Here is a 12,052-nt window from a genome sequence, read left to right as displayed (position 1 = left end):
GTGGAATGTACAAAACATGGTGACATTAATTTTTAAGTAAATATAATGGGCGATATATTTCGTCACCAAAAATTATTGAGGTCATGTACATATATTGCGCGATAAGTTGATATATTGATTATTGCGACAGGCCTATATTCCAGTTATAAATGTGCTTCTGATTACAGATAGCCTGGGATTACTAAGATTTGTATTTTAAAGAAAACCAGTTCGAAGAGAACATTACAGTAAATATCCACACCGGTGCGGTGACTGACTGCCACGCATACTCTTCAGAACATTAGATTCATCCGAGCTGGAGCCGTGCCGACTCAAAACCCACGCAAGCTAGATAATTGCGCACACAGCTGCAATTCCAGGTTTTCAAACAGAGATGGCGACAAAGAGGCAAAACTTACGGACTGCAGCTTTAAATATTATTGCAGTTAATGCTGTTTTTTAAAATAATTATTTTAAGCAATATATTACATAAATGTACATACTATGCTTCGTTATGCTGTATTATTTCCCTGGATTGCAACTTAAGTTGCTGAAGTCATCAGAAGTCAAACGTTTGTCGTTTGTTTTCTCGCCATCCACAGTGGGTGAAAAGCAGCCAATGATTCTGAAGTGGCGTATCCTCTCAGCGACCAATGATCTGGACCGTGTGTCTGCTGTCGCTCTGCCTAAACTTCCCATCTCCATTTCGAACACTGATCTCAAAGTTGCCTCGGATACCAAGTTCTTCCCAGGCCTCGGTACAGCCTTGATATCTCTTCTCCTATTTCAACGAACGTAGCTTTAAGATTGCTTTGGTTGATAATCATTTTGATTTGATTCTCAGGTCTTGCCCTGGCCTTCCATGATGGCAGCATCCAGATTCTCCATCGCCTTTCTCTGCACACCATGGGAGTGTTCTACGGTTCCTCTGGTTCCTCCCAGCGTGTCGGAGAAGAACCCGCCATTAAACGTCAGAGAGCCGGCGGCCCGATGCTGCACTTCAAAGCCCTTCAGTTCTCCTGGACATCTCTGGCTCTGGTGGGAGTGGACAATCATGGCAAGGTATGATGGCTTGACACCTAGTGGTGACAGGAGCACCCTCAGATCTTAAAGTTCACCTCTTCTGATTTCAGTTGCACATGATCCGAGTGTCTCCATCCATGGGCCAAATGTTGGACATGAACACACTCCTGCGGCACCTGCTGTTCCTCCTGGAGTACTGCATGGTGACGGGATACGACTGGTGGGACGTGCTGCTGCACGCGCAGCCAAGCATGGTGCATAACCTTCTGGAGAAGCTTCACGAAGAGTACATGAGACAAAACCAAGCGCTCCAGCAGGTAGATCAGTATACTATTACAGAGACTTTGACTTCAAATCGGTTTCTTTTTGACTTTGTTGTGGTTTTTCTCTCTTTCATGGCTTGCGATGAAGGTTTTGTCCACCCGTATAGTGGCAGTAAAGGCGTCTCTGTGTAAACTGTCATCTGCCACTGCAGCAAGAGCCTGTGACTTCCACGCTAAACTGCTCCTCATCGCCATCAGCTCCACGCTGAAGTCTTTACTGAGACCTCATGTGCTCAACACCCCCGACAAGAGTCCTGGAGACCGTCTCTCTGAGATCTGTGCCAAAAACACTGACACCGGTAACAACCCGCCACCCAAAAAATGTTTCAGAGAAGACCTTTTGCGATTATTAATTAATTGTCAGATTGAAGTTATTTCATCTAATCGCAATTATTTAAGATAATCACAATAATTGTGTAGTTTATATTTTAGTTATATTTTGCCATCCAAATAAGAGAAATTTAAATTGAAGACACGAAAGAAAATTCTTATATTATTCTTTGTTTTCAGAGCATGAAAGTAATCATAAGAAGTAAATAAAAAGTAATGTATTAGACTTGCATTCTAATTGTATGACAATTAATCATCAACACAAAATTCATAATCGTGACAGGCCTACTTCAGAGCATCCGTACTTCAGTTTTGCCCATCCGATGCCTTTTGTTGTTGTTGTTGTTTTGATACTATAAAGGTGAGGTCACTTTCACAACTGCTCTGTGAAATTTCATAGGCAAATTTATTCATTTCAATGGGAGTTCCTTGCAAGGGCAAAAAAGTTCCCCATGCAGATTTTGCCATTGTTCAAGCTTGTCTCCTGGATTTGCCGCACTGACCAACAGAAAACTGACTTGAGTGACTTCTGTGGTAACTAATAATAAAAAGTAACTTATTCCGTAACTTAGTTAATTTTTTATGGAAAGTAATGCATTACGTTACATTGTGTTACTTTTTGTCACCTGGGCTGGGCTTCTTGTTTGTTTTTAAAATGATTAGTTCACTTCCAGAATAAAAATTTCATGATAATTGACTCACCCCCGTGTCATCCAAGATGATCTTGTCTTTCTTTCTTCAGTCGAAAAGAAAATTAAGATTTTTGAGGAAAACATTCCAGGATTTTTCTCCATATGGTGGACTTCAATGGGACCAACGGGTTGAAGGTCCCAATTGCAGTGTCAGTGCAGCTTCAAAGGATTCTACACGATCCCAGCTGAGGAATAAGGGTCTTATCTAGCAAAATGATTGGTCATTTTCTAAAAAACCAAAAACGTACATACTTTTTAACCACAAATGCTCGTCTTGCACTAGCTCTGCGATGCGCGTCCACAACTTCACGTGTTACGTAATCACGTTTGAAAGGTCACGTGTGACGTAGGCGAAAGTACCGACCCAGTGTTTACAAAGCGAACTTTTATTCTGAAAATGAACTAATCCTTTAATAACAAAACCCCCCAAATTTATATTTTTGGCAGCTGTAAGGGCCCTTTCACACCAGGGGCCAGTTTTACTAAACGCTTATTCCAGCGCAAACCCTCTTTTGGCGTTCAAATAGTACTGTCAGGTTTTACTAAAACAGCGAATTAGCGCTGAAAAGGCATGGACAATTATTTGTGCGCCTGACCTTATTGAATATGCATTTTTAGGAGTTTCCCTTTCAGACGCAAAAGTTATGGGAGGAGAGTATTCAAATGAATCACGCAACGCATTTTACTAACGTTTGCGCTCGTCATTACTGGCATTTGCGCCATTATTTAACGCCCAAAAAAAGCATGTCTTAAACTATTTTGCGCTTGAAATGGCTGCAATTATTGTTGCTAGGAGGAGGCACCACAGAGAACCGAGAGTGTGTGGTAGAAGGGAGAGGATTTTTTCCACGCGTATTAATTTATTTTGAATGCTAGAAGAACACATTATCCGAACATATCGTTTGCCAAGCCATGTTATTTTTAATTTGCTTCAGGAAATAAAAGACGATTTGGAATACCAGGTCTGTCAAGACGCAATACCAGGTCTATCAAAACTTCATGCAACCCTTCATTTTTTGGCCTCCGGTTCTTTTCAACGTACTGTGGCTTCTTTATTTCTTTATTCTTTATTTGCGACTACGCTAATTTGCGCTGCGCATGGTATATTGCGTTGGTCGATATGTAAATGAGATGTTGCGTCTGTGTTCTTTAATTTGCGCATTGTTAGTAAATCACCCACAGAAATTTCCCCTCCCATCGGCACTGTTTTGGAATTGTGCTCTCGCGCTAATTTGCCCTGTTTAGTAAAACTGCCCCAAATGTGAAATTAATAAGCTTTAGTCTGAAGGAAGTGATCTGACACGCAATTTCGCTCAACCCAGCGACAGGAAAGGTGTCAGGGAATAAATGGGAAAACAGAGTAACTTGTTTGAAAAAGTAACACGGATATTTAATTGTAAATTTAAAAGTAATGTGTTACTTTAATAGTTACTTGAAAAAAGTAATCTGATTACTTAACTCACGTAATCGTAATGTGTTACCCCAACACTGCTATTGACAATAGACTGATTTTTGCCTGCAAAAATTTGTGAATGTGAATGCACCTCAATGGCGATTTCTGATCATTTAATGTGTTCAGATATTGATAAGGTGATGATCAACCTGAAGACGGAGGAGTTTGTTCTGGACGGACCACCCCTGCAATCCCTCCAGCAGCTCATTCAGTGGGTGGGAGACTTTGTTCTTTATCTGCTGGCCAACCTGCCCAACCAGGTGAGCTCAACTGGACAACCTTTACCAGCAGTCATGGGGCTGCCAATTTTGAGTTTAACATGCTGCTTTATGACTGAATATCTTTGCAGGGCTCCATCGTGCGTCCAGGGTTTGGGTTCCTGCGGGACGGTGCGTCTCTGGGCATGCTCAGAGAGATGCTGGTGATGATCCGTATTTGGGGCCTGTTAAAACCAGGCTGCTTGCCCATCTACATGGCCACATCTGACAACCAAGACAGCATGTTTCTGCTCTTCCGCCTGCTCACCAAACTCTGGCTCTGCTGTGAGTTAGACCCTGTGTCGGGCTTTGAGCCGACATGTCAGTTGAGCTGTTAAATCGGTTAAAAAATGAACTCTGTTTTGCTGTTTTCTTTTGACTGGCAGCTCGAGATGAGAGTCACCCGCAGGACCCTGATGAGACGTTGATTGATGAGTGCTGTCTGCTGCCCAGTCAGCTCCTGGTACCCAGCATGGACTGGCTGCCCATCAACGACGGTGTTATCACTAAGATCCAGAGCAAACACCCGCTCAGACTGCAGTTTGGCAAACCGTACACCCTGCCCGGAGTCAACCCTAACGCACAGGTGGAGGTGTTCAGGTGAGCCATTATGGCTTAGTTCACCCACAAATACATCTTTTAATTGGTGTTGTCACAGTATCAAAATTTCAATAGTCGGTACCAATACCAGTACAATTTTACGGTTCTCTGTACCAGTTTTAGTATCATTTTTATTTAACTTTTTGAAAATGAAAATATTAAATAAATGGAACAAGTTAATGCTATTAATAATTGTTAGTAAATAATAGCTTTCAAATAGTGCTCAAGTAAGTAAATGTTGTATTAAAAAGATCAAATTAAATTGTCAAATTCCATGACATTCTGCATTATACAGCGAATTCCATTTTAATGGGTTCTGTGATTCCGTCCACGTTTTCCGGATCATAGGGCCCTGTCATTTGTTTCACGTGCTTTTCAGACTTTGTGATTGGTGAATCCATAGTATTTGTGACATGAACTAATTTGACACAAAATTGTCTGATGATAGGTGTAATTGTTGCCGATGGTTAATGCATTTCCTCTTTAATGGTGTTGTTTCAGAAGTCCAGCATCTCAGAGGATGGACCACCTGCGATGTTTACATTTGGGCATCTCTCCAACAGAGGACAGCAAAGCCTGCACCAGGTATTGCTTGGAATGATATTTCCTTCAATGAAATTTTGACAACAAATTAGTTCATAATGCCTTTAAAATGTGTGTGTTTTAAATTTGTATTTTAATGATTACAATTATATGAATTTTTAAAACACACACGTTTTAAAATATTTAAAATGTAATTTATTGCTGCAATGGCAAAGCTGAATTTTCAGCATCATTACTCCAGTCATCAGGGTCCTTCAAAAATCATTCTAATATGCTGATTTGCTGCTCAAGAAACATTTTTTTTTTTTTTATTATCAATGTTGAAAACAGTTATGTTGCTTATTAGTTTTGTGGAAACTGTGATATGTTTTTCAGGATTCTTTGAAGAATATAAAGTTCAAAAGAACGGCGTTTATTTGAAATTGACTTTTTGACTTATAAATGTCTTTACTGTCATTTTTGATCCATTTATTGCATCACTGCTGAATAAAAGCATTCATTTCTTGCAAAAAATGTCACTGATCAGATAGATAGATAAAAAGTTCTGATGACTGATATGTTTAAAAACGGTTTGTCAGCAATAAGGGCAATACATGAAATTACTTTTCATACAAAAATAAGACTTTTAAACAGACTCCATTGTGTTATGTTCTTTTGTGGGTCGGTTGAGCCTGCAAATCTTTCACCTTCACATATGATGCTGCCGGCTGTCCCGAGACTCTATATTTAGCAGCATTCCTCAATGAGCTCCTGTCTCTGTGGTCTGTTTAGGTGTGGCTGTGTCACCATGCTAGGATCCCCAAATAAAACCAACGCCATGAGACAGTGGGAGCAGCGCTGGATCAAGAACTGTCTGTGTGGAGGTCTCTGGAGAAGAATCCCCTCCACACTAACATAAGGACCAAACCGCCTGAATACTGGGGAAATGTTCAAGCTGCAACGATCTCTCATTCTGAACATCACATAGATCTATACGACAAAGCAACATTTATTTTCTCAGAAACATGTCCTGGTTTTCTCCCAGCCACAGCGTCTTGTGAGAGAGGGAATAATGTCTTATTTTCTTTGCTGTTGTAAATATGAACCATGCATTTTGTTTTGTAATGTTGTAGTACATAATAAACATTTCTGTAATAAAATAGATTGTCTTCATCCTAAACGTATCAGCATAAAATTGTCTAAGAACCATAGGGAGGTGCTAAACCTGACAAACACAACCTTGTTATATATCCATCATTCTTATTCACTGACAGATCAGCATATTGTGTTACATCAGTAGATACAAAAGATGCCCTACTGATTCTGTCCGTAACAGACCATTAGAGTGATCACTTACCTGTTGACAGCCACTTCACTAACAGCACTACTTAACTGCAGGGACAGTATGAGCTTTTTTGAGCTATTTTTTTATATCATGATAATTTTTTTTTTATGGATTTTTCATTAATCATATTAGGTTTGGAGTCAGTAATTATTTATTTATTGAAATTAATTTTATTCAGCAATGTGTGACAATAAGGACATTTATAATGTTACAAAATATTTTATTTCAAATAAATGCTGTTTGAGCTTTCAATTCATCAAAGACTCCCAGAAAAAAAAAAATGTCACTCATAAGCAGCACAACTGTTTTTAACAATGATAATAATAAGAATGTTTCTTCAGCAGCAAATCAGCATGATTTCTGAAGGATCATGTGACACTGAAGACTGGAGTAATGATGCTGAAAATTCAGCTTTGCATCACAGGAATAAATTATATTTTAAAATGTATTACAATAGAAAGCAGTGATTTAAAATTGCAATGATACTTCACAATATTACTGTATTTATTGTCAAATAAATGCAGCCTTGGTGAGCAAGAGTCAAGAGACTTGGTTCAAAAATATCAAAAAAAATATTTTTGGGTCTTGCCGACCCAAACTTTTGAATGTATCTGCTATATACTTTATAAATGTATTTATAAATGGTACATTATTGATAGGTGCTACTGAGACAAAATTGTAAATGTTATTCATGAAAGATGAAAAATATTAAGCACCAAAACAATTTGGCTTTTAATATTGAGGGTTGGTCGGTTTTTAATATAATTAATTTATTATATTAGCATAATATTGGCTATTGGTTTTATTCTGTCACCCGATGAACTGATGCATATTAAGTGTTTTTTTAAAAATCGATTTACATTGGATGACACATTTTAGAACAGATTTGTATCATTTATTCCATCTTCACAATAAAAAGGAAGAAAACACATGCAATCGAAATAATTTGGTTATTCGGTGGTCCCTAACAATGCTGGAAGGACATTTGTAAGGCTACAGGAAACAGGACATTATATTCATCCTGCCACTGGACATAAGTTAAACCAGTTCACAGCCTCTCCCCCACCCTGCTATCTGAACTGTTACCTGTGCAGTTCCATGTTACCACTGCTGGAGGAGATCAGTGCAGATCGCACTCAGAAGATGCTCAGGAATGCTGAGGATGGAACGATTTTACACTAAGATCAATGGACGCCGCTTCATACAGCATTGACAAACCATTTTTATCTCTGATAGTGCGGTCTTCTCCTACTGAAGCCCCTCAGATACTGCATGTCTGACTGCAGAAGAGCAGCTGGAACAGGAGCTCACTGAGTTGAGGGATATTGTGGTTGGCTCCAGCAGTCAAGCATATAACAGGAGTCCACGGCTGCGTGATTGCTCCGTGGAAAACGTGAGCAGAAAGAGGAATATGAACTGAAAGAGCCGCAGTCTAACCTCGCGAAGAAGGAATACGCTGGGAATTTTCACTCAGGATATCCCCGTTCCGTCAGGGAATCGCCTGTTTTCGCAGTCAAGGTGAGATTTTCCCGGTTTTCTACCTGCGTGATGAACAGCAGCAGAATAAACAACGCACTCGCGACGCGACGCGACCAGAACGCTGCCATTGTTATGTGTGGGAATTAAAGCGCGCGCGGGTTCGGTCGCGTCGCGTCCAGTGGAGATGCGGTATTATTACAATAAATAATCACTGAGATTGTCGCAGTGACTCTGTTGTACGGCAACGATTCTAGTTTTACATAACATCTCAGTCTCGCTTTACAGCGTGAGTCAAGATGATTTTGGGCAGGAAAATGTATGTAAACATGTGTATGGATATTGTTATCGACTGCAGGTCATTCCGCGCACTGATGGGCAGTGATTCTCTCAAGCTCTCAGCTCATCTGACAGCTGATCAATTCCTGAGTGATTAAAAAAACTCTTGCTATTCTATTCACCACTGCGATCGTGACAATCACTTAGTATGCTATTACTCCTGTCATTTTTGCATATTTATTTATTTGGTCATAAAACGATATAAAAACATTATATATATATAAATACATATTTCAATATCTATCTATCTATCTATCAATTTTATTTTATTTATTTTAAAATAAAATAGTGAATAAAAACTCTTGCTATTATGTTCACCACTGCAATGGTGAAATATATTACTCTTATTTTATTTATTTTAATATTAATATATAAAATATTATATGACCATGTTTACGTTTTATGTTGAATAAATGTAATAATATTAGTATATATTAATGTGTTTAATAATATCTATCTATCATAATACTATATGAATTAATAAATAATACATTATTAATAATTCCTATTTATTTTATATTAATTAATATAAATTGTAATATTACCATATTTACTATTTGATAAATGTAATAATACATATATGTAAAATCATGGATATATAAAATACACATCTCATACAAACATATAATAATATAATAATTATAATAATAATATTTTCAGTTTCTAACAATCAAGGTGTTGCAGTGTGAATGTCAATGTAATCAGAATTGCCAGTGTAATTGAAATAATTGCCATCTTCAGTGACATTGCTCATGATTTGTGAACATTAGTGAGACTGATCTATCTCATGCTTATCTGATTACATTATTGATTTTTCCGGAGTCTCTTCACTTCAAGTGTATAATGATTTCGCCTTGACTGGTTATCATGGCTTGACATTTTTATCGACCCATGCATTGTTCCGCTGTGTCGTGGATCAGTTTGCTTGGATTCTTGGCACAAACAAGGGTCAGAAAGTAGCTGTGTTGCACAACTCACTGTTTAACCCCACTTTCACAGGAAACAGATTCGTGTGAGAAACCCAGTCAAGTTTAATTAACTTTGTCCGCAGTCAAAGCCTCATGCTGTGAGTATGTGTGAGCACAAACAGTCTTTTTTGGAGAGAACTCAGCGCCTATGGATTCCTCCCTAAAAGTCACACACACACACACACACACACACACACACATCTTTTGCCTGTGAGGCATATGCGGCTCTTTGAGATAAACAGAGCTCCCACTCTTGAAAACAGGCTCCCTGCTAATTTCAGCAGAGCTTCGCTCGCTCCCACTCGAGAGTTGGGAGAGTGTCTTCAGGACAAGTGCCTTGTTTAGTCACTGCTGAATTGGCAGAAAGCAAGAAACACTATTCTCTCAATGCCTGCTCAAACAATAGCCCACATTAACATTTGTTCATTATGCTCTTTTGAGAATATTCTAAAAGGAGCTGTTTATGTAATATTCTTCTTCAGGCACACAGTCTGTTATTCATTTATTCAGGAGGGCCTCATTCTGTTTCCGATGAGAAAATCATAATTTGAACATTTTTGTGCAGGCCTTTTCCTGTGGATAGTATTTAACCAAAGCCCACTTTTTTGCAAACATACAGGGGTTGGATAAAATAATGTGAACACTTGGGAAATAGGCAATATTTCTTTATTAAGGATCTTCTGACCTTCTTTGAAAAGATGCAACTTACGAATAGTCTTCAGTTGAGTGTCATCAATAAAAATATCTTCCAGTTGCTTCAGAGATGTTGAAGGAAGGAATTGGCTTCTCACTCTTCTCTCCAAATCTGTTCACAGTGGTTTGATAATATTCAAGTCAGGTAATTCGTCTGGCTAGGATAGATGTTGAAGGTTATCTTGGTGCTTCAACTGTCCAGGATTTATGATCATGACTCCTTTGATTAAAGTTGGAGCAATTTCAGCTCTTTCATTAATGTTGGTTTTGTGAAGTTCTCCGCATGTTTTAAACAAAAATACTATTTCAGCTTTTCTACTTCAACGTTTCACATTTAATTCAATGTGTTATTGGGGGGGGGGGTTATTTTTATTATAATAATTTACTAATATTTTATAATAATTTGTTGTTTATACATATATTTAGCCATGTTAGTCCATATCTTTTATTTATATGTTAACATACAATTAAAATTTGAGTAGATATACACATTTAAGAAGCTACAGTCTAAGTAATTCTCAGAAAGCAGACCAAAAATATTGATGACATCATCTTGCACTCATGGTTCCCTAGTAAAAAGTAATATATTTAAAATACATTCATTTCATACTACCGGTAAGTAGCCTATTAACATATTTAGGCTACTGACATATCGCTGGAGACTTATTGGTATAAAAATGGTTATTAAACTTTAATTGGAGTACTACTTGTGTACAATGCACATTTCTTAATATTAAGCCCAACATATGTTTTAATGTCACTATTGATGAGGATTGTATGATCTTTCAATGATATCAGTCTTTAAATACAAGATATTTGCAAAGTATCCTTGCAATAGTTTCACTTTAGCACAATCAAATATACTTCAGTATATCTTTATTTGGACTTCAGCACAATTAAAGTGCATTAAGTACAAAATTAGTTCCAATTTAGCATTAAGTATACCAGTTTAGTATACTACAAGTACAACTGCAGGGTATTTTTAGTAAAAAAAAACTGCACTCGTCAAGTCTTTTCATGGGGTTCTTAAAATGATCTTATGTGTAGACAGAATAACTTCAGAAGACCAGCACCATGATGACTGCACGTGAAAAAATCAAGAAGAAACCGCCCAAAGACAGTCTGACGCTGTTACCATGCTTCTATTTCGTAGAGGTACGTGCCATCATTTATTACCAGTTTAATACTTCAGTAGAGCAATTAATGTCTCAGGTAATTACATTACACACTCTAAACAACTGGGCTTCCTCAATTTCTTTGAAGACATGATTGAAAATGCATAATAGCAGTCAGTTTGAGTGTGCTACTGTGTTTACGTTCCACCACATTGTCAGCCCTGGAGTACAGAACTCTGTGTTGACATTTAACAACAGCCATCTGCCACAGTTGCTCTACAGTAATTAAACTGTGCTCTGGTGTTGATATGTTTGAGTATTATCAATATTTAATATCTGTTTGCACTTGAGAAAGACATGCAATTTAGTACTTTTAAAATTGATAAAGACTTTCGCATTATGCACACACTCTCCTACCTCTGAGAAAATAGCTACCCATTGTGGCGTCCTCCATGGTTTCACTGTACTTCCTGGAACTGACGGATGTGCTCCAGCCGGCGCAGGTGGGATTCCGCTGCCATGACCGGTCACTCAGCATGCCGTACGTGGACAGCGGCGATGAGCTCATCCCTCTGCTCATGCTCCTGAGTCTGGCGTTCGCCGGCCCTGCTGCCTCTGTGAGATGAAAGCAATCGTGATATCATTGCATTTACATCTTTGTAACCTATATAGTCATTTACTCACCCTCATGTCATTTCAAACCTGTATGAGTTTCTTTGTTCTGTTGAACTCAATAGAATATATTTAGAAGAATGTTGGTAACCAAAGAGTTGATGGTCCCTATTGACTTTCATAGTTTTTTTTTTCCCCATACTGTAAAAGTCTATGGCTACCGTCAAATGTTTGGTTACCAACATTCTTCAAAATATCTTCTTTTGTGCTCAACAATAGTTCATACAGGTTTGGAACAACTTGAGGGTGAGTAAATGATGCCATT

General features: G+C 38.2%; 2 protein-coding genes across 3 annotated transcripts in view; both read left to right on the top strand.

The window, feature by feature from the left end:
- The window catches only part of LOC107753817 (mediator of RNA polymerase II transcription subunit 16-like), an 11,877-nt gene extending 5,316 nt beyond the window's left edge, over positions 1-6,561 (top strand). For both annotated transcript variants that reach the window (XM_016570066.1, XM_016570065.1), the window contains exons 6-14: positions 582-737; positions 824-1,041; positions 1,113-1,319; positions 1,414-1,624; positions 3,927-4,060; positions 4,150-4,342; positions 4,444-4,657; positions 5,159-5,242; positions 5,972-6,561. In XM_016570066.1, coding sequence (XP_016425552.1) covers positions 582-737; positions 824-1,041; positions 1,113-1,319; positions 1,414-1,624; positions 3,927-4,060; positions 4,150-4,342; positions 4,444-4,657; positions 5,159-5,242; positions 5,972-6,098 — 1,544 coding nt within the window. In that variant the 3' untranslated portion in view covers positions 6,099-6,561. The remainder of the gene's footprint in view (positions 1-581; positions 738-823; positions 1,042-1,112; positions 1,320-1,413; positions 1,625-3,926; positions 4,061-4,149; positions 4,343-4,443; positions 4,658-5,158; positions 5,243-5,971) is intronic.
- Positions 6,562-7,627: 1,066 nt separating this feature from the next.
- The window catches only part of LOC107753813 (phospholipid phosphatase-related protein type 3-like), a 13,251-nt gene continuing 8,826 nt past the window's right edge, over positions 7,628-12,052 (top strand). Inside the window, exons 1-3 of the mRNA XM_016570062.1 lie at positions 7,628-8,042; positions 11,048-11,155; positions 11,547-11,732. Of these exons, the coding sequence (XP_016425548.1) occupies positions 11,075-11,155; positions 11,547-11,732 (267 nt within the window). The 5' untranslated portion in view covers positions 7,628-8,042; positions 11,048-11,074. The remainder of the gene's footprint in view (positions 8,043-11,047; positions 11,156-11,546; positions 11,733-12,052) is intronic.

Source organism: Sinocyclocheilus rhinocerous, unplaced genomic scaffold, assembly GCF_001515625.1.
Source record: "Sinocyclocheilus rhinocerous isolate Xijiao unplaced genomic scaffold, SAMN03320098_v1.1 scaffold711, whole genome shotgun sequence".
Classification (NCBI taxonomy): Eukaryota; Metazoa; Chordata; class Actinopteri; order Cypriniformes; family Cyprinidae; genus Sinocyclocheilus; species Sinocyclocheilus rhinocerous.
This window is presented reverse-complemented; position numbering and strand designations above follow the sequence as displayed.